At 30.1% G+C, this 26,171-nt stretch overlaps 1 protein-coding gene across 3 annotated transcripts in view; it reads left to right on the forward strand.

Moving 5' to 3' along the window:
- Positions 1–26,171, forward strand: part of LOC134710056 (uncharacterized) — a 60,227-nt gene that overhangs the window by 7,590 nt on the left and 26,466 nt on the right. Inside the window, exon 4 of one of the 3 annotated variants that reach the window (XM_063570214.1) lies at positions 5,293–5,371. In XM_063570214.1, coding sequence (XP_063426284.1) covers positions 5,293–5,371 — 79 coding nt within the window. Of the gene's footprint in view, positions 1–5,292; positions 5,372–9,753; positions 9,946–23,637; positions 24,552–26,171 lie in introns of those variants that run through there. The other 2 variants (XM_063570215.1, XM_063570213.1) reach the window with 2 other exon arrangements.

Raw genomic sequence — 26,171 nt, forward strand, 5'->3', positions numbered from 1 at the left:
AAAATGTCTGTTTTAAAGTTATACCCACCCATTAGAAAATGTAGGGGTATACTGTTTTTTTTTCTGGATTGAACCATCAGGATCCAGGAATTCTTTTTTTTTCGAAATTCAGGAAGTCAGGATTTAAATTTATTTAAATTGGGAACCTTAGGATTTTCGTGTTTTTAAGCCTGGGATCAGGACTCCTCCGACCCCCACCCCCTTTACATGCCTGCAATTCTCAAAAGTCTTATAACTTTAAATCATGGTACTACACCTCCTTTGAAATGGTTTGTTTAAGCTTGTCAGGGGCGTAGCTATATTGAAACGATATGCAAACAATTGCCGCCCAAATTTTTGGGACCCTTTTATGCAGTAAAATGGTTTTTTTTCCGGTTTTCGGTCATAGGACTGTTAAAAGAGGTGCTATATGTAAGTAGAACTTATACAAACTTTATGAATGTAAAACTATTAATTAATCTGATTGATAGAGTAATACATAAGCAACACATATTTGTGATACAGAATTTACTCAAAATCATCCAAAATCTGCTCTTCGGGTCTGGACAAAAACAAACTTCTCTATTACTTTGTCAATATTCACACTGAAATCTCAATGAATATGCAGTAATGCAAGTAACTGTTGTTGTTCATTGTTGGTTGAAACATTTGTTTTCAACATATGTAGTACACTCATGGTAGCACTCGCGAGATGTAATAAACCAGCGTACATGTTAAAATAACATGCCGTGTCAGTAATAAAACTTTTATTTTGAAACCAAATGCTGTTATTTATTGATATTTCATCAATTAAAAAAGTGACAACATAGGTGTTTCCTTAAACATTCAAAATATAAATTTTTATTTTGCCAGCTTCCTTTTTGCATTGTGCATGCAACTGAGTGTAAGCGTATAGGGAGCTACCTGCCTGCTAGTACAAAATTTGAGAGATTGCTATGCAAAATTAGAATCTTCTTGTGAAAGTGGTCTTAAATAAAAATGAAAATAGTACACCTCTCTAATAGTTATAGAAAACTCTGGTAGTGGCAATACAGCCTTTTGAAAGTGTTTAGAACAATTTAACAATTATAAAGAATGACAAAAAGACATTTGAAAAATAAACATTTTCTTATCTCATTAGAAAAAAAGGTTGAGCAAATGATGCATACAATATTGCCATCTGTATGGATGAAAAAAGTTTTAATGTAATTATAATGAAGTATATAACTACAAAGAGAATATCCGTGATTGATGGTACAACTGACTTGCACCAGGTATACATGGTATATCCGCTGCATGTTTTTATAATTAACAGCATCCTGCAGTAACCATCTATCATAATAGATATAATGGTCAGTGGTATGCTTATCACAACTCAAAAGGAAAATATCAAGAAAAAGGGGGGAGGGGGTCAACTGAAAATGACTAATTCTTCTTAATCATTTAATTTTTTTAAAATGGCAGAAGATTATAAAATTAGAAAGGTCTTCAATGGTCAGTTGTATGATATTATGCTCATCACAACTGAAAATGATAGTATCGAGAATAAAGGGGGGAGAAGGTCAAATGAAAATTAAACAACCATTCTAAATCTTTAAATTCTGAACAAAAATGGCTGAAGATTTTAAAATTAGAAACTTCTCTTGTGGTCAGTTGTATGATATCCTATGCTTATCACAACTCAAAGTAAAAGTATCAAAAAAAAAAGGGGGAGAGAGGGTCAAATTAAATTTAACCTATCCTTCCAAATCTTTTAATTCTCTACATAGATTCGAAGATCTTAAATTAGAAACCTCTTATAAACAAACTTTAGTCTATAAATTTTACATTGACACATATTTGTGATAATAACTAAATTCTTTGTGTGTCCTTATTATATTACTGGAGCAGAACACTTAAATACCCTGACCAGGTGAAAAGATTATATGGTCAATTTCACCTGATTTTATAGAACAGACACCTTGATCTGATTATCTCCCCTTTAATCTTAATTAATTGGCTGTTATGTTCACCTCCAGTGACTTTTCGTATATCTATAGTTGGCGTATTGATCTATTAATTTGGCTGATTAAGTTTGCACCTGTAAGGTGATATTAAAACAGGAAATAGTTTAAAAACAGGTAAATATTTTGACGCTTACATCAGGTTTAATTATTTTCAATTTCAAATGCATGTTTTATTAAGACGGGCATGTCAATGAGTAATTTAGAAATTTAAATGCATATTTTCTCTTTAAACACACTAAATCATGCAATGCAAACAGTTTTCTGTTTGAACAAAAATACAATGTTTACTTTCTTTACAAAGTTATAAACATTGTAGCAAAAAAAAAGATCTTTTATTAAATGAAGGGCTTGATTTTTTAAAACTTTCTTAAGTTACATCGGAGGAAAGATGAAGCTAAAAAGAATTCGTTGATAAAATGAATCACTTGAATTTTTAAAATTTTTAAATAACTGTATTGCTGAAAATCTGGAGCTAAAATTTAGTTCTTTGATCAAACAAATCGCTTGACTTTTTGTTTCAATTTTCTATTAATTATATCAGAGAAAGATTGCATAACAATCGCCTAAAATTCTTCGGCACTTAACGGTAATTGAATCCATTTCTTCATGTCAATCTGCACTAGTTTACAGAAATAAAAGTTCTAATCACTTTGTGTTTTACCTACCACTATCTTATCAAAGAGAGTTTTGTTTGACCTATTTTCACGTAACACGAACTGCATACCTTGATGAAAGCCTGCTATTCATTCTAATTAAAATAATATGTAAATTAATTGGATAATTTATACATAGTAACAGGGTAAGTCTGATAACATTGTATAAGTTATGCCAGAGACATATATACACATATATATGTCTCTGGTTATGCGTATCTTTGTTTATTAAATTCCAATTGGATTTGCTTATAAAAAAGCATTGTATTTTTCTCAAAATGAAATTGCATGACTTAAAAATTAACAGCAAATATGAATTTTGCATTATTCTTAATGCAATTTATTCTAAGATTTTTTTTATAAAATAATAGATTTGGTCCAAAGTGCAGGGATAAACAATTACTCTGTTCAATAGAATCTCAAATACTTTTTTCTTTAATTGAATGGATGTATGTTAAATATATCAGACCCCAAAAAAATTAACTTCTGAACTTTGAATGATATGAGAGGATAAGATTTACTGTTATTATGACTTAAAATACCTACGAACCATTATCTGCTCATAAAATATACAGTTATTTCGTAATTCCTCGTGCACTAAAAAATTTCTTAGATTTCAAGAAATGAAAAATTTATAAATACTTTTATGCAAAATAAGTTAACATTCACGAAACCAAGTATATGCTTTTTCCCAATCTTCACAAATTTATGCCCCACAGATATGAAAGCCTCCAAATATAACACCATTTATTTTTACATCCAAAAATACTAACATTCCAATTTCTTCACATTTCTAATAAAAATAGTTTTGCAATTATTTCTTTATCATTTAGTTCAGTTTTTGAAAGGATAAACAACGCTGAAGTATTTTACTTTTCTTATGAATTGAGTAAAATAAGATAGTGTGGTAAAATCAAATATATCTTGCGATAAGAGAGTTTTTTTTATTTAGTGATATAATTGGGATGACATTAATGATGTACTAATGAGACAGCAACCTAAATAGACACAGCAAAAACAAAAGACATCTTGAAGTTTGTGTGTATTTTATGCCACTTTTAATATATTTATTTAATTTAACTTAATGGCAGTCAGTCTACTGCACTGCAAGGCCTAAAATAAAATATTGTTTGTTTCTCCAATCCCTTTCGAGTATCGACCATGCAAAAATGGTCAGACTCATAAAATTTTATTGTCTAAACTATTAAGTCAAATATCTTTTTATCCAAATCCGATTTTCAGGCTTGCCAGATCAATATTACATTATTTCCGTACCTACCTACCCACACATAGCTTGGCAGAGTCAGGATTGGGGAAACACACAATATATTAATTAAGACCCTAAATTAGAAATTATTATGTAGAGATTTTTGAAGAATGGACAAAAATGTTAGATTAATTATTGCGACCTCAGAAAAAGCTGAATACATATATATTTTGTGTATCAGAATGCAAATCTTATTATTGCGATATTCACCTAGTTGTATTATTTACATTATTAAAGAAACTAATAATGATTTACCATTTTGCAGTTATTGGTCGAGGAATAATTAATTGAATATTAATTGAGTAACCTATCAATCTCGGGATTATAAAAAAATTGTGACCATTATACCATCTATAATACTAAAATTACGAGGTCCAATTTGTCAGCCGTCATCACGTAAAAACGATGAATCAAAGAATTCAACCTTATATATAACTAATATAGTACAATAGTGTTGATTAAAAATTACACCACTCCAGGCCCATTTGTTTTCCACGTAATTAATACTGCCAATAAATAAGAAGTTCCGAGTCGAGTCCGACACCGATACCAATAGTATATTCAACTGTTACCTATTCCTACATGATCTGTATGTTCCGCATTTGACAGGCGCACCACCAAACGGTGTATTTAGAATTTTGCTGTATACTGTTAAAAAGTACTCCACGGCCCTTTTGTTTTGCAAATTAATAATATTACCAATAATTGATAGGTTCCAGGTCGACGGGTTCAACATGTTCAAACAGAAAGATTTTGAAAACAGAAAACTGTGCATCTTATAATCGGCATGACTTGATCAGATGACAATACCAATACTAAAATAAGGCATACGCATAGTTATATACTTTGATTAAGTCACGGACCCGCAATATCACGGGTGTGTTCTAGTATATTCAAAAGATATTAGGAAGACAGTGGATCCATATTGCAGAATTGTTAATTATGTGTCTAGTGATTGTATTAAATGTTGACTTTGACCAGTCTGACTTAAAGATCCCTGATTATAAACATGTGTTAGAAAGAAATTGAGCAGAAAGTGAAAATGAGAAATTTGAAAAACTAGAAATCATAGTTGTTTTAAAATTTGAGGAACTGAGCAAACTGACCATCTCAAAAGTAATATTCTGCAGGAAAAAATGTGGTTTAACTAATAGGAAAAGACTTAAGTAAACAAAAGTTCAGATTTCAATCAAATAATTGCTTGTATTAGCCAGTCATCCACTGTGTTGTATGACAAGGAAACTTCCCTGAAGAATAATTGAGGGAAAAGTGGAGAGTGTGAAAATAAGTGGTTCCTATTAGTATATATACTGTTGCAAAAAATTGTAACATTGCATGTGTTTTCAGTGCATTATGAATAATAATAACAACTTTTTGTTTATTTCAGTCCTTGTCACGACTGTCAGAGGGTGGAGGGAACTTGTCATTGAGTGCTGATAACCTGTCCTCCTGGAGACCAAAGAGTCGTAAGTATATATGATCACATGCTTTAAAGTAGTGAAAAGGGCTGCAGCTAATCATAGACATGTATCCCTTTTGCTTTTGGTTAATGCATTTTATCCATTGCATATTTGCAGGTCCAACAATTAATAGCCATTCATCCTGACTTAAAGGAATAAAATTGACCCAAATGACAAAGATCTTTCTAAACATTTTTGTTCATGAAACAAAAGTTGAATCTTTCTCAAGATTGCACATGAAACTGAGTATTCAATTGAGAGCTAAATTGCATGTTCTATAAATAACATAAAAAAATAATTAGTTAAGCAATTACCAATCAAGATTTTTTTGTATGGGTTATTTATATATATATACTAAGAACTTGAAATGGAAAGATATGCGGTTGATGTATTTAAATAAAAAGTTTCACTTGTCAATCAAACTTAAAGTACAAAATTACAAAAAAAAAGTATGAGTTATCTTCCTTTGTATAATAAATGATACATCAATGATTTAACGTGATCCATCAATATCATGCCTGAAGCTGTGACAGGATTTAATCATTAGACAAGTTTTTATAACCTTTGGTAATAAATCAGCTGATTTCTGTGGTCCACTTTTACATTCATCAGTGAGAAAGGTTTAGTTCGAATGATTACGGTTTTTCAAAAATGATAAATTAATCCTGAAGAGTTATGTAACCAGAATTAGGATTTTTAACAGCAGTTCAAATTAAAACTTTCATTTTGGGAACCTTGCCAAGTTTATAATATCTATTTCAAACAAAAAAGTATTTGAAACTATTTAAATTGTTTTACGTTTTTATGTTGCCATGAAATAGTTTGTCTATACACTGTACTAAAAATCTGTAACATTTCAAAGATTTTATAGAGAAGTGTTTTATTTTGGGTTCTTATCTTTTTACTTTGTTTATATTGCATTCTCTTCAAGTTGAAATTTTATAAAAAAATGTTTGTATAATTTTAATCTTGGATTATTTTTTGTTACCAGTTTTCTGTAACAATACATAACAGTTGTAAAAATAGATATACATTGTGGTTTTTATTTTAAAGAAAATTTGACAGGCTGATGTTTATTTTGGTTTTATATTGGGGTATGACCGTTAATGATTTAACAAGGGTGTATAGCAGAGTTGATAATTTATGAGGACTTTGTAGTGAGATGTTTTTGGGTTAAAATGACTATTATGTCATGGCAAAAAAATTATATAGCCTTTAAAGACTTCATAATTATTTGGACTAGATGTATCAATGATGTAACCAGGAGTCATATGTGTGAGTGGTAGAGCTCTTTGGTTCTTAAAAAAAAACCTACTAATGTCAAAATTTCCATGACATAAGTTCCCAAGGGTTTCATTTTCGACATAATAAACCAAACTAATGGAAAAAATAAAAAGGGCTTATGCAAATGTACCAGAAATTTTAAATGCTCAAATGACAATATACATCAGACTACTGTGTAAGAGGCTCACAATTAAGGGTCCAGCTTTTTTCTAAAACTTAAATATTGAATTATAGAAAAAAATTCAACTAGGTCATTCTTTTAACTGCCACCAGACTCTTGTTCTATTTAAATATCCTCCTTTCTCTCTTGTAACACGAAACAGACAGTTAGGGATATATCACATGTTGTTGTTTCATTATAAGGACTAATTCAAACACTTATTTTATATTTTCTTTCACTTTGAAGTGTAAATTTTATGAAGTATAAAGAAATTAATTTTTGTTTAAAAAAAAAAAATACATGTATTTACATTTTCATTTTGTCTTAGTATTGAACAATTGGTTGATCTTAAACTTTGATGAAAGGGAGGTTATGCAGATCTATATGGCAGTCAAAATTCACAAAAAAAAAGCACTCAAGTTTCCCTCCAACAAAACCAGTCTTAACTTTGTGTACTTAACAATGTGTCATACATGTTTCCGTGCATGTATTCTCTGTCGTGTATGATATTACTATCGTATCTTATTGACAAGGCTCCTTCTCAAACAAGGCAGATAAAAATCACAAGGTTAAAAGTTTAGAGTATTGCACTTAATTGTCTGTCAGAAACAAAATAAGAGTCTAATTCATGTAATCTAATAAGTAATAGGATCAATCGAGGGTTTAAATATTAGTCAAAATATAAAGCTATTTATAGTAACACGGGGACAGCTGTTTGTCAGGTTTGTCAAAATTATTTCTCTCATATTTTTTTCAAAATTTAAAAAGTTTTGTTTTTTCAAAGTAAGTAAATAGTCAAAGGAAAATTGTATACTTATATAAAATACTTGTTATATTTTTTTACGAAAGATAAGATTGATTTAGAGTTTTATGAATGAAGTCTGTATTGATTTTAGATTTGTAAAGTTCCAGTATTGTTTACCTTGTTAAAGATCAAACTTTGGTATATTTTTATTTAAGGATTAGAACTTATGAATAAAGACCTAAGAACTTAAAGAACTTTAAGTATATTATTAACGTTACAAAGCTAAGTCACTCTGCCTGCAAAACTTAATTCTTACAGGGTATTTTAAAAACTTGTGACTTGTACCTCACAAGATGTCTTAGTTTTCCTAAATATTAGTTCTACTGACACTCATGTAATGCCTCAAATTGACTTTGGGTATTTTATTTTACCTCATATTTCTCAAATTAAGTGTGTTAAATTAAATTTGTTGAATCCTACATCTTAAACATGATATTGACTGGTATTTGGTACTAATTCAATTCAGATTTTTTTTTGTGTGGCTATTTTTCAAGTATTACTGAGGAGATCAAAATTTCCCAAAATGGTGTTTATGGTTTAAGTATCAATTCCTAAATTATTATGTAATCCTGATTTTTTTTAAAGTTTAACCAAGGAAAGAATAGAAAAAAAATAATAAGGAGATTTGGTATTATGGTTACTGAAACAAGATCCACCAGAGTTCAAATGAAGTGGTTGCAAGCAATTATACATGTATTTTTTTAAACTCAACTTTTACGAAGGGGTCCAACTGAGGTAAAACAAATCCTAAAAGGGTAGGATAGAAGAACTTTGTAACCTGAACGAGTTCATTTTCCCAATTCATTCTTATTTTTAACTATTTCCGAAACTCGTTATTGTGGTTTCTATGGAAACAAATAAATCTTCAGTACGGTAGTTTGGTACATGTGGGGTAATTTCAGCATTAATCAAATAACTAGTCCCCCAACATGTACCTCTTTTTCAATTTTGCTATACCAGTATCTTTTCTTCACACAGTAGTTTGACATATTTAATAACAAATCTTTTATTGTACAATTTCTATACATCTACAGTAGTAATTATGTAGAGTAAAGATGTGTGACAAATTTGGTAAGTCTTTATTGGTGAGAAAATAAATGTTTTAGGTAGGGTCTGTTTAGAAGACAAATATACATCTCTAGTGACTTGAAAAAAAAAGAAGTGTCAGGTAGATTGTGATTATCTGAAGATCTCAGGTATTGAGATGGTTTGACAGCTGGTATAATTAATTGTGTGAGTGTAAATATGCACTTAGTATACACCTGAACATTTTAAAATTACCTGGGGTTCATTAGAAAAAAAGGGAACCAAATATTGTTGGGCACCAGTTTTAGGTATGGAGATATTGTGGTGCACCAGTTTTAGGTATGAGGTTGTGGGGGGCACTAGTTTTAGGTATGGGTTCAATATTTTTTTTAGAAAGTTAAGGTTAACTGGTGAAAGAAAAGATAGGGGCCAGATATAGGGTAGAGTACCAATGAAGGGTATGCATCTGAAATGTTAAGTGAAACAGATATAATAAAAAAAATGTAGGGCCAGATATAGGGTAGGCTGAGGGCTCCAGTTAAGGATATGCATCTAAATGTAAAGTTCAACCTGTATAATAAAAGATAGGGACCCGGTATAGGGTAAGCCCAAGCTTAGAGAGGGGCTCAAAAGACAATAAACATCAAATGTATCAAAAGAAAGAGAAATAGTGATTTTTAACAAATCCCCACTGCAAAGATATCTACTCTAGATTTTGGACACTTTGTATATTGTTGAATTGTTCTTTCAATGTTCGTGTTGTCATTACAATTACAGACTCATAAAAAAGAGTCAGTTTACTTCTAACAATATCATATCCATTGTATTTCATTCAGATTTTCCCCTTTTTTTCACAATTTGAAGCATGTTAGACATAAAGTCGAGCATTGACTTTGTATTGTATTAAAAGAATAAGATGGTATAGTTACATGATAAATTTTGAAAAGAGAAGGGATCAGTGTTGACCTATAGATCGTATCTTGAGTACAGAAATATTGGTGTATTTATTGTTATGGTTCAATAAAACCTGCTAGAGGGATATTCTATTGTCTACCTGTATTTGTACCTGATCATAAACAGCTGATTTTTACCTGGATTACATTATTTACCTTGTAGATATAAACTTTAATGAATTTATTAAATACATAAAAAAAATTGGAAAAAGTTGTTAAGATATGGACTTGCACAATTTCTTATTTACTCAGGCTTGAGTTAAGTATTCAATTCACTGGAAATTTATTTGAAGATTTGTTGACGGTGTTTTATTTATAGATATTTTGGGAACACGGAACTACTGTAGACAAGGTAGGGTTGTTAATGATTTATACATAATTGTATGAAATGATGTTGAAGTTTTTAAATTGAAAAAATATTGGTTGTTATAAAGTTTGAAAGTTTATGGGGGTATTGTGTACAGGCATGAAAGTTTATGAGAGTATTTATATAGAAATTGAAACCTCTCTAGACAGATGTCAATTTTTTTGGGGTATATCTGCCATTATATTGATCTATACTACTGTAAAACGAAAATAAAATTTGAGTTAAAGATTAAATAAAGTGCTATATAACTTATATAAGTTATCTGATGAAAGGGAGTCAATCATTTTAAAGAAACATATATTTAATTATTTTGAGTTTCAGGGGAGTGATTTTTTCTGAGATATAAAATGAAACTTTATATTAAATTCAATTTTTGAAAATTTGATTTTTATATAATATATGATAAAAGTTTTTTTTTTAAATCAGAACTAACTAGAAATGTAGCTGCAGATTTTATAAAAATTATTAAAATCAACATGAACTCAATTAATATATAAACAATACTGATTGCTTATGAAAGGACATCTTTGGTCATTTGTTTAATTTAAATTGTCCACATAATGTAATATGTTGTGTTTGTATACAAGTTGACTTTTTGTTTTTTGCCATGACATTGTCAGTTTATTTTCAACTTATTAGTATGATTATCTGTTTGGTATCTTTCGCCTTTCTTTTCCTGCAATATTTTAAGAAGTAAGAGCGTGTTCAGCGTAAAGCAGGCTATATTATTCGTATAAACTTATATGAGTTGTTTGGTGCTTAGCATTATACCTGAGTTCCCTCTATTTTAATTTTAGCGTCACTGATGAGTCTCATGTAGACGAAAAGCGTGTCTGGCGCAAAAAATTATAATGCTTTGTATTTTTGATGAGTTTGCACATAATTCAGCATGCAATAGGCTACATAATACATTGGAGTAAAATGAAACAGAGACCTGTGCATTTAATAAAGAACAATGAATAGAGTGATAGAAGATCCATTTAAACAGGTTTTTCTCAGCTGTTTTATCCCAGTATAAAAAAACAGATGATTATCACCTGTTTTACGTCTTATCTTTTTAATGCAGTTTTACTAGGATTTATTGTTTTGTTTGGATTAATTTCCTTGATGATGCATGAAATGTATTGACATACCAGAAGGTCTACATGATATGAACACCTCTTTAAATCATTATAATCAAACGCACCTTTGATGCAATTAAAACTGGACTTAACCTATGGTATCACATTACTGCTGGTCAGGTTGGTTCTGTCTTTTTTATGAAGTCAAGGGAGCAGGATTTTCTTGCTATGTTGAAGACCCATCGATGGCCTTTGCCGTTTTCTGCTCTATGGTCAGGTTGTTGTCTCTTCGACACAATTCGCATTTCCATTCTCATTTTCACTGTAGGCAGCTGATTCCTAGTCACTCAAAACTAACCTCTCTTCCTGCTGACAGTGGACAGTAAATTACTAGTCACTCAATTTTAACCTTTTTACCTGCTCACTGTTGGCAGCCCAGTTCATAGCCAATCAAATTTAACCCCTCTTCCGGCTCAAAGCAATAAATTAGAAGCCAAGGGTGTATAAATAACTGCAGAGAATGCATATTTGGACATTTTTGCTGTCTTCATATTTTGAGTTATTTGGTGCCTAAGATGCATGTGCCAAATTCAAACAAACAAAATTAAGCAATTTTTGAAAAAGAACAATGCATAATTTTGAGATATTATGTATATCTTAATAAATGTAATACTGTATAACCTTTGATAAGAAAAAAAACCCACAACAATTGTGCTAATTATATAATTAGAAAGATAAGATCATTTAACAGTGTAACAGTTTAATTTATGACCTGGTGTACCTAATGACCAAATTAACAGATTATTGTAACAACATCTAAATTGATAAAATCTAAATATTAATTAATATTTTCTTTCTTCTAATTATCAAAAAAGGTTTTTGTCTTTATACTAGTCAACAACAATGAATTAAACAAAGAGTTCCTTCATGCTTAAATCAAAATGACATAAAAGCTCAGCGCCAAAATTTGACATACCAGAAAGTACCAGTTACTTATTATTTCTTGCTAGCTCTTTGGTAGTAGAAGAAATCAAAATGGAAAAAAAACTTCAATGAAGTTAATTTGTAACTCTCTATAGTCTTGATATAACTACGGAAATGTAGAATATAACGTCAATTAGGCAGCAACTCAACACTAAAATGAGGTAAATAATAGGTATATATCTATCTTTACAATTTGTCACAATATACCCATTATGTTCTGAGGTGGTGTAAAGCAATCACTAATCAATCAAATGTACTTATTTTGAGCTTACAGTAAAGAAAATGATATATAAAATGACACCTTCTGTAATGCTAAAGGTTTAATGACAGTTCTCAAATACCAGTAACACCTTTTGTCTTTTTAGTCCGTGTGAGAAGTTATAATTGAATTCATGTAGTTAAACATAAAACTTTGAGCTTATATACTTATTCATACTGTTTGTTATAATTCAGGGTGCACTTTAATATTAAAGTATTCATTCATTCATTCTTAAACCAAATGTACCATACCAAGCAGACTGTGTATTGACCTCTAGTGGTCTTCTGGTATTTATTTAGGTGTCAGGTTGCTGTCCCATTCACATGTATATACATTACACATCTCCTTTTACATATATTTTTACCAAGAACTTCTCATTGTTTTGATGATAGATTGAAATGTTTGTTTGTAAATAGGCACTGAAATTGACAATTCATGTTGGACTAGAAGAGGTTATTCGTGTCAAATTTGTGGTTTAATGTTTTATCACCAGACCAATGACAGGGACTGTTTTTCTAAAAGATTATTAGTTCTTTTGATAAATTTTTGTCCTTCTTTTGATAAATGTTTGTCCTTTTAATGATTGTGTCAGATAAGAAGATATTTTGTGTTTTCTTTGTGGATAGTTAGCTTCTTATTCATGAATGTTTTTGTACCCTGGGATAAGAGTATGAATGTTGTTGTACCCAGATAAGGGAATAGATGTTTTTGTACCCAGATAAGAGAATGTTTTGTTAGTTTTGTTCGTCTAATGGTTGTTTTGTCACCAGACAAGATCGGGGTTAGTATTTTGTCATCCCTATAGATTGTCTACTTCCTGTAACTTTATTTATTTAGGTTATCTTTTGTAATATATTTTGCCCAAATAAAAGAATCTAGTTGTAACCAGCCACATGTAAAGGTGCTTGTCCCAAGTCTGGAACCTTGCCTGTTCTCTTTTGTCAAATCCTAATGTTACTTTGATATTTGCCATTGTCAACATTTGAAAAAAACAATAACATTATAACAATAACAAATTAACAAAATAACATTTTAACAATAACAAATTAACAAAATAACATTATAAATAAATTTAAATTTCTTTATTCAATAAAGAAAAATAAAGAAATTTAAATTTATTTATAATGTTATTTTGTTAATTTGTTATTGTTAAAATGTTATTTTGTTAATTTGTTATTGTTATAATGTTATTGTTTTTTTCAAATGTTGATCATTGATTAAATATTTGTTACTTTTTTCCACTCTGAATGATTTATATCCTTGACACATATTGTTTGGGTGTTCATGTAATACTGAAGACTCAAAAGTCTTTTGGCTTATATTGTCCTTGACACTGTATCCCACATCCTTTATATTTATGTGAGGGTTGAAGACCCATTTGTAGCTTTGAGCTGTTTTCTGGTCTTGGGTAGGGTTGTTGTTGCTTTGACACATTCCCCATTTCCATTCTCAATTTCATCTTTTAGTCCCAGTACAGGTGCAGCTTTCTGACCATAAGTTGTTTTTCTTACTGTAAGTACAGAAATTATTAGCTGCATTTATCATTGCAATTTTGATATGAAACACCAAATTGTGAGATTAGTTATGGGGATTATAGGAACAGCAGCAAATGAAATTATGTGTCAGATTTCAGAGTGCAAGTTCTTATCGCAAAACTTACGCAGTCACATTATTCACAATAACAAAAACATTGCAATAATTTCTAAATTTAAATTATCTTTTGTCGAATATATGGACATAATGGTCACCATAGAAGAGACATGAACCATTAGCTTTCTTTGAATATTTTAGATATTCATTAACACATATTTGAATATTCATTAACCCAAATCTTATATGTAAATAACAAGTTAATGACAGCTGTAATGATATTACCTGGACAAGCTTGTCAATGACCAAAGATAAATTACTCATTCAGGTGTAATGTTAATACCTTTTTTACCTGTTGATGACCACATGTCCCACAGGTGTGATGCATATTTTATTTACATGAACTTGTTGACCACTGATAATAAAGTCTGAGATATCTTCTACAGGTGTTTGTAACATTATCTTTGTTATTTATTTACATTTGAAGAGAATGAACTAAATCAAAAATAAAGACAGAAATAATTTTAGAGTTAGTTCCCTTTGTTCATGAATTTATGATAAATTTGAAAAGACTCCTTCTGTTATTGCAAGGATTTGTATCTTGGTTATTGTAATTTTACATTTGTATTGAAAATTGCTATAAAAGAATATGACTTACTAAACCATAGTTCACAAAATAAATTAGAATAATGTCAGAAAAAAAGACATGTTTCATTAGAGTCTAGAGTCTAGACAAAAACACAACCATGACAAATTTGTAATAAAACATATCTATAAATGTTGATCAGTTGGTGTTTTTTTATAAAAAAAAATACCTTATTCAGCAAAGTCTGATCATTTTTATAACAAAAAGTAATCAGTGATTTAGATTTTCAGTAAATATTTGTCTAACTGTTTACACCCAGTATCTAAGTGATAAATGTATCAATAAAGACGTCTAATTGTCACCTTACATAAGTTTATAGTAGGCCCCATAAAACTGAACCTGTTAATCAGATTTATAACCTGTGATGTGTATATGGACAATAAGTATACAATGAGGGGACAACTTGTGTCAATGGAATAATTTGTAAAGATTTACAAAGGTCTAATTTGTTGAAATCAAGGACTTTTTAAATAAGTGGCAGAGGCGGATCCATCCATTTTAAAGGGGGGTCCCAACCCAGGACAAAGGGGGGTCCCAACTATATGTCCCCATACAAATGCATTGATGGGCCAAAAAAAGGGGGAGTTCCATTCCCCAGATGCTCCCCCTCCCCCTTGGCCGCCAATGAGTGGTATAGGATTGGAATCTTGTAGACTCCTGTTCAAAGAGACTGTATTCGTACTTGTAATTATTCTAGAGTTGAATCTTAGAAGTTGAGTTATAGTTGATAAATTCCTCACAATTGCTTTGTTTTTAAATAGCTCAGATACAAGGCTGGAGAAATCATTATACACCAATATTTCAACAAATATACATATATAGTACAAAAATAATTAGATGTTTCATTATAACTAAGTTTATGATTTTAAATTATTACATGCTGTTAATTGACGTTCCTTTTACCTAAAATAACTTTAAAAGTCTTTCAGTGAGAAAGGATTGATGAAAAAATAACATAGATAAGAGAAAATCAAGCTGAGATTTTCACATTTTCATGTAATTAAAAGATATAAATCTAAGAAAAGGTTGAGTAAATCTGGAATTAGGTAAGATAATGGCAAAGCTTGGGTTGATCTAAAACAAGGCTGAGATTGAGAGAAGGATGAATAAGATGAGATCATACAAGATTCTATAATTAACATTGTAAAACAGCTGTATGATATGATATGACAATGTTATAAACATCTTCTTTGTGTCAGATAATAAAATAAACAATCAGGCAAACATCTGCACTGAGGCTCGGGATGGAGGTATGATATGACATTGATATTATAAATACTTGTTGGGACAAAACTAAATTGAGGCATGCAAAGGATGGGTATATTGCAAATAAAATTATTATTATATTGAAGAGATCTGCACTGAGGCTTAGGATGAATGGGTTAACATGTACAGCAAACATCTGAATTTTACTGATAAAATAATCTTTTCCTGTTCATATTATAAACACTTGAGGGTAAAAGTGTGGTCAGTTGATAATGTAAACAAACTTATCAGATGCAGGGACAGTGATGACAACAGAAGAGAATTACTTCAGTCCATACCCATAGGCAGGGGGGGGGGGGTTTGGACGAACCCCCCTTGAAAACAAATAAGCACTGTTAAAGTCAATGTTCTGTTCGAATTGTGACTGTTAAAGTCGAGTTTGTGAGTCCAACGAACCCCCCCTTTTGAAAATCCTGGTTAAGGGCCTGCAGTCCCCTAACAGTTTGAAATATCATTCATCCCCTTTTTCGCCCCTTTTTCGCAGGAGAAGGCCAAACATTAACTCTCCTCCCGACATAAACAATCAGTTTTCCCTGTGTTTCTATCCCCAGGTTAATAAGACTTGCAGAACCTCCTTATTTTCTCTAGTAATATCTTTAGTTATTATAAACCTCTTCATTACCCCTCAAGAATATTGTCATTGTTATATAACCTCACAAGAAGTTTTTATTACATTACAGTCCCCCCATTATCCCCCCAAACAATTCCTGTCTTATGTTCACCTGGTCTTAAGAGGTTTGTACTTTTTGCATCTATAGATGTTTAATTAATCTGCGCTGCCATAAAGTTTTAACTGGCAATTATTTTTGAAAAAAAATGTTTTTGTATATCTATATAACATTGTGTCAGCTTTCTGTTTTAACAGAGAATAATACGATATTTCAATAATTTAGGCCATAAATAATTGAAATTTATGCTTATGACAGTTTTTTTTTTAGCTTAAAGCTGATGTTTTTGATTTGACTTTAGGAGAAAGCTGGAGATTGAAAGTGACTAATATTTGGAAATTTTGAACTATTTAATTGGGTATAAAAGTATATGCAAGGTCATCAACATAACATAGCGTTACCATACTCATCTGTGAATGATGAATTAAAGTTTAAAGGGGTTAACTTAACACAAAAGGAAGTAGATGTTGTGAAATTAAAGAATTTAATTAGCACAGACTAACATACCAGTAGTCTAGGCAAAACCACATCTGCTGTTTTAGCTATTGGATCTCAGTAAAAATCTTGTTAAATTTTGTTAATGAAAATAAAGAGGAATTCACCGATATTGGATAGATAGAAATATATTTCAATCATTTATCATCATTATACTTTTGGGAATCAGGTTAATAAACTTTTTCCAACTAAAACATTGTTGAAGTCTCAAAAAATAGTTTTTTGTTCAAACAAAAAAGGCCCTTTATTATAAGCATGTTATTTGGTGTGAGAGAAATTTTTAGGTTCTGTGTTGATGGATTTGCACACTTTTTGACTGGGATTGAGAATTGTTGCATTGCCACTCATACCACATCTTCTTGTTTCTATGAAATTTTCTGTCTGATCATTGTATTTTTGAGATTTGAGGAAATTGCAGTACATGTACTGCTTTAGTCCTGGTAGATCACTTTTGACAGACGTCCAGGGATTAGTTTACTATTATGAACTTTTAACAAGTTAGATAATTTGATATCGTGTTATTAATCACACCCATATTATTTTTTGAAATTTAATATTACAATTATCGCACTGGTAGTTATACTTAAGTTTGCCATCTTTAGATTGTTTATGAAAAATAGGGGTTGCGAATATATAATTATAATATTGTGAAGTTATTCAGGTTACTGTCAGATGCAATGGTTTAGAATATCCATCAGTTTATTGGTAAATATTTTTTTACGAATCATCTATGTCATTTTTGAGAGATTGTTTTTCCCTCACAGGTAAATGATTGAAATTCCTCACCGGATAAAGTCCAGGCTAGTCCTGTGATGCAATACCACATAAACCTAAAGTAATTATACATCACTTGATTGAAATCTTTTAATGTCTGACTTATTAGTGGAGTGTAAATCTTTTGAACAATCAAACTCTTTTCCATTGAAATTAGTATTTTGCCTAATTTATTAGGCCATGAAGCTTTAAAGATCAATAAACTTATAGTTCTCATGAACTCTTAGACAACAAAGAAGTAGGTAAAATGTACTAAAGATTATCTGTATTGTGAAAAAAAAAATGAGGTCTGAGTTTATCGTGGAAAAAATTGAATCAGGCCTATGGATTGCCATAGTGTATATAGCAGGTGCGCATCCAGGATTTGGGAAAAGGGGTTTGCTGAGAAGCCAACTTTTATTTTGAGTTATTCATGAAGCTTCAATAAGGGCTGAAAAAAAAGTTCTGAATTTTCAAAAACTGCAAACCAGTCCAACATCCATGCACAAGAAAGTGAAAATTTCATATCTTCTCTCAATTATAAAATGGTTAAGTAGTGATATAAATCTGTCATTTCATACTGATAAGGCGACTGATATTATTACAACAAACAGATGTTTGAAACACAAAATTGTTAACTTTAAAAGTTTAGGAAAAATGCACAGGCACTTGTGGGGTTGACCCTCCCCCTTTTTTCTTAATTTTTGGTGTTTAATTAACTTTTTTTGGAAATGTTCTTGATGTTGTTTATCCTGACTTTTAAGATTAATTTGAAAACCCAATTATTTTTAAATATGTTTTCTTTTTAATATTTTAATCTTGCAATTTATTGAAAAAATTAAATTTTGTAAAAAAATCAAAATCACATATATATAAGAAAAAAAAGATACATTTCTTGATTGGTATTGTGTATTTATTTTAATCTCTTCTTGCAATTGTCACCTATAAATTGAGAAAGAAGCCATGTGGCATCTGTGAACTAACATAATATAATTGATGTGACAGTTTAATTTGAAAATATTGTGTTTTGTAAGTGGTGCAGGAGATAAGTTCACTTTTTATTCAATATCATTTTGATGCAAATTCTTGGGCTTAGTTTGAAGACTGAAACAGTATAAAAGTTCCCAAATAATAACAAATAAAAACCCCAAAAAACACTGATCAATGAAACACCTTATGTCTTTGTAAATATGATACACAACTTTTAAATAGCTTACCCATATATGATGATAATGCATTGGTCCAAGATTGTAAAATGTATTTTATAAAGAACTAAATTTGTGGTGATTAAAAACCACTTAGAATGAATGATTGTATTCAAGGTTCATTCGTACATAAATCTTCATTCGTGATAAAAGGCAAACATTTTTAGCAGTAATCCTAGTTGATGGCAATGGTACAGCCAAAACTATTAGAGTTCAGTCTTATCTAGTTTACAAAGGAGAGCAAACACTTTAGTTTTCAGTAAAACTTTATGTATGACATTTGAGTTTGTTTCTGACATCAGCGTGCACATTCTGATAGAAATAAAAATCTTGAGTTATCCCCCCTTTAGAGAACATTTTTGAACATAAATGCAAATGTATTTTATGTTTTAAATTTGAGAATATGCAAATCCAATAAGTGATATATTTTCAATACATATTTCCTCCTAGAAAAACTTAGTCTTTCTGTAAAACATGTCAGAAAATCACATTAATATTTGAAGAAATATGAGATAATTATGAAAAATTGCTATACTTTTATAATACTTTGATAAATTGGTGAATCTGTATTATATTGTATATGATATATTTTATATAATTGGAACTTAATATTTACTGAATGTATTCACCTGTTCATTCAAATTTCAATTAAATCAAAATGTGCTCTTGCAATAAACAATTATATTGATAAGAAATGAAATACCTGAATCATCATGAATTTCAGAAAAATATAAATATATGTTATATAGATTGAAGGGTATAACTTTCAAGCATTTTTTGTCATACATCATATGTTTGAATTCATTGTCAGATGAATGAAAATTTCAAGTGTTCTCTGTTTAAAGTGTTGATTTTGTATAATATGTATGTATGAGGTGTTTATTTACAATGTCAAGATTTCGAAGGAACAGGTTGGCTTGATGTTTAATCCATAAGGGTCAGTGTACGATAGGACTCGGTCAGACAGTTCTGAACTTTTTCCTGTATAATGTCAAATTTGGGTATTACCAAGGTGTTTATTTTTTACTAATGTAGGCTACATATATTTATATGTTTTATTTACGTCTTTTTAGTTATCAATGAATTCGAGATTTATAAATTGTATAGAGTTAAAGATTACATGTCTTCATTCTGCTTGAAACCAGTGAACCTAACGTTGAAGGATACACTTGCTTGTAGATACTTATTACGAACTTGAATTTGCTGACTCAATGACATTTCCTTAAATTGATTCATTTTTACAGGAGTTTTATCTTCTTTCCTTGATTTTTTTTGTTGTTTTTAAATATAATGATTGTTTGTCATGAATGTACTAAAATAATTGTGATAAAGACAATTTTTTTAGGAAACTCAAATCGTGTTTTCCTTCAGGGATTATAACAAGTTTTCATTCATTTATACAATTTGAATTTACAGGAGAGTTAAAAGTTCTATCCAAAAACCAAAATAATTTCAAAAACACCACAAGCAATTAAGTGGTTGAATTAATGGTCCTATGTTGTATAATCTTGAACTATTTCTTCACCACAAAAACAGCAATTATAATCATTATATTGCTGTGAACACCACATCATACCCAATATATAAATGTCTTTTTTTTTATATTTGATCATTGAAAAAATAAAAATAAAAATTGCACCTGCTCACACCAATTGTTCCTTTTGAAAAATTCAATGAATAATAGGATTTGTTTTGGCGTTATTTATATCAATAAAACAATTTTCTAGCGAACAAAAATCTCAACTTTTGAATAGATTAATATAGTCTAACAAAGTATTAAAATTTGTAAGATCAAGGGCAGCAACCCATCTTTATGTTTTATATATTGAAAGGTACAAATTATTGATTGTATTTGCTGCTTGATATTAAGTATACAACAATCAATCCATATCTAATTCAGGGGTGGACTCAGCCATTATTAAAAGGGGGTTCCAAACTTCCAAACCTAGGATAAAAGGGGGGTGGGGTTCCAAGTTACAACCCCTGGAACCCTCTGGGTCCACCACTGTAATTTATAACCATCAATAAGTTACACAGTTGTACTGTTAAATTACACTCTTTCAGATGTTCATAAGGAATAAGTCTAGTATATATTATTAATCACAGTTTTGAGTTTTGTCTTACGAATTTGCATTAATAAGGATTTAAACTTCTTGAACTAGTGAAGAACTAATTGTTTTTGTAATAGCCTTATTTTGAGATCTTGTAATTATTATTTTGATATGAGCAACATCTTAACCCCAAAAAAGATTGTTTACTATAAAATGTATTTTATGATGAAGTTTATGTATGTAAAATAGTTTTTTGGGGGGTATATACAACTGTTGCTCATAGCTATTTTGTCCACAAATAGTGTCCAAAATGGCCAATTTTAGTCAAATATGTCAATTTCAACATGTTTATGACATCAAAGTGACATAACATGTTACCTTTCTGCACTGAAGTGTCCATAGTATATGAACCTTGTTATTTGTAAAAAAAAAACATCATTTTAAAATGCTTGAATAAGTTTTTGTTTTTTAATTTCAGGGGCTTAGTAATGGGCCTTTTTGTACCTCCTCCTTTACTTAATTTTTGTTCTTTACAGATTATATTGTTGGTCATCTCATTCGTTATGGCGAAAGTGAAAAAGCAATCGAGTTGAGATGATGAATAATAATCTGTCTATATCACTATTTTACCTATGATGAGGATGTTTTTAATTTCATCAACAACAGCACGTGCACCCTAAGTTTTAATTGACACCCTACTTCACTGGGAAAGGAAGTTTTCCGTCAGTAAAGATCAAAGAAAAATTTCGTAAAAACGATACAATCAATCTTAATCGTGAAATTCCAAAAAACAACATACATAGATAGTTTGTCTTAGTAATAAGTGCATTATAAGCCTCCTCCTGCCATTAGAAAAAAATATGGCACCAAAAATTTGAAAAATTTCAACCTGTTTGTTTTTACGATCCTGTGTCTTACCCAGATGTGTACAAGTATTGTGTCATAATTCTTGACAAAGCTAAATGAATTTGATCTGTTCTATAAAAAGACAACACCTGAAATAGCGGCTCAAAAATATTTGTTTCTAATGATATATATAGCTAATCTTATGCTTGGAATGATATGAAAAGACAACACCTGAAATAGGGCCCACAAATATTTCTTTCTAATGATATATATAGATAGACACCTGTCTGCTGCCATAGTAAATACACACCTGAGATTTGCTGCAATACCTATATCTCCAGGTAAAATGTGCATTACATTGTATAATCATAGTTTATATTGATTCTTATGAAAACAGTTTATAAAGTTTAATGCAGTTTAATGAAAGTTTGTATAACAATGTCATGGATGTCAAAATAATCACAACTTGATAAATAAAGACACAATTAAGATTGGAAGAAATAGTTCCCCCTTTGTTTTGTTAAATTTCCTGAAATGAATTCAGAATTCAGATATGGCATTTTCATTTTTAACCAGTACATGTCTAAGTTATAACAATTTTTTGAACAGAAAATAAATAACAAGTGTCTGTTAAAGTTTGCATACTTTTTCGTTGTGGTCAGTATTTGTTTGTGGAGGATTATACATTGATATAGATTGAAAGTAAAAAGGGGGGATAGGACCTTTATCCGGACTCCGGGATCGGGTGTTTTTAAGGTCGGGATTTCAGGATTGATCCTTTCGGGATACGGAAATCCTTTTTTTTGAATTTCGGGACATCTGGATTTACTTTGTTTAAATTTGGTACCTCAGGAATCGTTTGTGTTAGTCTGGAATTTCAGAATCAGGACCGCTCCTATCCCCCCTCAGTAAAGGTGCAGAAAGAAAAGTATGGACGAAGGGATTTTAAAGTCTGAGTGAAGCAATATGAAGTATGGGAAAGTATGGACAATTTAGAGAAAGAAACTGAAAGGAATGTAGAAGAGAAAGAAAAGTAGAGACAAGAAATATAAGAGTAAATACAATGAGGTAGAAAATTATTACGAGAGAAGAGAAAAACAGTCGCAAACAAAAAGAAAAAAAAAATTAGATTTTTTTCAGTTTCTCTGTTTCATGTGTGTGACCTTTGTTAAATAAAATTGTCATAGCATACCTTAATCCTAGCCTCAACCCAAAAGATGGCATCCTTGTTTATTTTGTTATCCATACAAAGAAGATTGTTGGTTAGAGGAGCTGGGGTATATTTTCAGACCAGAGTTGACAAAATTGATGATGTTTTTCTAACAAAATTTAATACATATTCTTTGTCCCTACTTTGGTTTTAGCCCATTGGGGACATTTATAAATATTGAGAAATCATTATGGCATTTTTTATAACTAATTGTATTTTAATGGGTTTTTGATTAAAATTGTAACTAATAAATATAGTGATCATTTATGAGCTTGATAATACATTATATAAGAATATTTTAATAATTATATATTTTGACTAGCCCAGAAACTTGAGCTTGAAACTGTGAAATGGATACAAAAGTTGATTTACATCTAAGATCTGCTTTTGGTTACTGTAACATTGTAACTAATTATCTCTCAATATAAGTATACCATACACTTTGAAAATAATACTAAAATCTGAAGTAATGAAAAAGAAAGGATATATGGATCAAATAACTTTGAAGTATCTGTATAAATTTCTTAAATATTTCGACCGCCTCCTTTTGATTGGAAGGGGGAGGGGGTCAATTCAATTGGAGGTAGAAATAGTCTACCTGAATTTAGATTCCCTTTAAAATTTGAAGGGGTATTTTCTGCCCATGTAACTTATCAAACCTACCTATCCATCATGGGAACAGGTAACCAGTTAGACTGTTTACCTGTGCAATGATTCACTGTGCTGAACAGAATGGATGAGATGAGTTGTATAAAACATTAGTAGTAGGAGCATGATAAACCGATCTAGTCGTCAAAATATTTGTAAAATAATTTATAGACTATTTTGGAATAAATAAACATCAAAATTTAAAAGTGCTTATGGATATTGTATTTAAAGTGTTTTAAATAATAGTTAAAGTGGAGTTACAAGTTGAGCTCGTCTGAGAGTTTTATTACATGACAGTTTTATTCATCAGGGATTGTAAAACCGTTTTCTCTTCATTGGACTTTTATTCATCGGGGATTGTAAAAATGTTTTTATTTTTTCTTCATAGACTTTAAGATGACAAAGACTTTATATTGTAGCACTTACATTTGTTAGGATTGTGTAAGTTTATGTTTTCCATTCATAGGATCGGATAAACGGCAAGAGGGAAACATGGAATATAATAATTAGAAAAAAAGTGAAGATTTTTTTTTTCTTTTATTCATGATCTATGATATGATCTTTTTTCTGAACTTTAATACTTTATAACTTTTTTTTTTGGATTTTGTGTGTGGATTTGTCTTGGAAGAAATGAAAATAGTCAATTTTGAGACTTGAAGAATTAAAAAAATATCAGTTTATGAATTTGAATTGAAATGAAGGGAACAATGGATTACAAATTACTCCAGTATAAAAAGGATCTAATTGACATTTGTTCGGAAGAATCAAATGAGGATAGTGACCAGTGTCCAGAGGAGTTAATGGACAATGGGCAGTGCCCACAGAAACTATTGGATAGTGACCAGTGTCAAACAGAAAGGGAACAAAAAGAAATAATCAGAAGTTCTATGCATTGGGATGAATTTTTTGGTAATTTAATTTTACATTTTTATATTGGGTTTTCGTGATTTTGACATGTGATTGAGTTCTACATGATGTTCAGTGACACATTTTAGACTTGAATTTAGAAACAATAAATTTTATTAAAAACATAGAGGTTCGAAAGGGAAATTGGGAAATACATGTAGCATATTTTATAAGTATTGGGTCAGTGTTATTTAATAGTTTAAAGGAAATTATTTTGATATAAGATTTGTAGGATGGAAAAAATGTTTGGTAACAAAATTATAATCAAATTTGGATTTCTTATATTGAATATCCCTTGGAGCTTTAACAAATCTGCATTAATTAAAAAGTAAAGTAATGAAAACATGTCATTTTTTAACCCATTTACTTTTATATAAAGTTCTGTTTTGTTGTTGTATGATATTGGTTTTTTTTCTTTCCTCTTTTTTTCTGGGCTTAGAAAAAGGGGGGATAAAATTTTAACTGAAAATGTGTTAGCTACCTATAAATCTGAAATGAACGTAAAGGAAATTTACATGATATCAATTGGTATAGGTATATGACTTATCTTATAGGAATATCATAAAGAAGATGAGTTTTACAGAGATCAAGGTCTCGGTGCATATCTTTACGGTAATAGAAGATGAATTCACTTGATTGCATCTGTGTGTACAAAAAACATTTATGTAATAATTTTCACATCTGATATGAACTTTTCATGTAATATGTCTAATAAAGATAAGGCGATGAAAGCAACCAGATAATGATAGTGGCAAGGGTAATTTACATCAACTTGCAGGGAATTCTGGGTATTGTTCAAATTTTGAGAGGGCTCTGTGAAAAAGGGGGGGGGGAGGTATTTATTGGGGTGAAACGGGGTGTGGTTAATATTAAAAAAGGAAATTGACATTTATTTTAAAAAGTGGTAGGGATGATTGAGTAAGAAGGATAAATGTACATGTAGGGTATATGAGATTTGGGAAATAATGCATTGTGCAGTTTGTTCAAAGGGTCAGAGTGAGACTAAAGATACAAAGCTATTGGGGTTTTTAAAACAAAGACAGAGGATTTGAGCAGTTTATATTGTGGATTGGAATATTACATTTACTAAAGAGATTTTATAAATTAATTGATTCAAATGATGATTTAAACTTACGACAATAATAAACTGAGACCATAATAGTATAATTCAATAGGTTGCACTGAAAAATAAGAATAAAAAAGAAAAAAAAATGTTAAAAAACAACTTGAATTCCCAATGAATACATTACATACATTATAAAACAAATAAAAGGAATTGTTTTAACTTAGCTTGGTTTTATTGATATAATGCAAAACAGATGAACATTCAATTCACTTAATTTTAAAGAAGCAGAAACATGTTAATTTGTAGTAATAAACAATTACTGTGTAGAATATTTGCAAATTAAGCAAATATTTTGAGTTATCTCCCCTATTTTCATTTCAAAGAAGATCAAATACATTTTTGTCAGTGTTTAGGATTACTAATTGGTTGCAAAATAATTCATGTTTATTCTTCTTGAATAGAATAAATAAATAAAGCATACACATTGTGTGTTGACTGTTCCTCAAACTTTAGCACTTAAATTGTTAGGGACTGAAAAATAAATTGTAGGTAGGGGA

This window comes from Mytilus trossulus, chromosome 3 (genome assembly GCF_036588685.1).
Source record: "Mytilus trossulus isolate FHL-02 chromosome 3, PNRI_Mtr1.1.1.hap1, whole genome shotgun sequence".
Lineage (NCBI taxonomy): Eukaryota > Metazoa > Mollusca > Bivalvia > Mytilida > Mytilidae > Mytilus > Mytilus trossulus.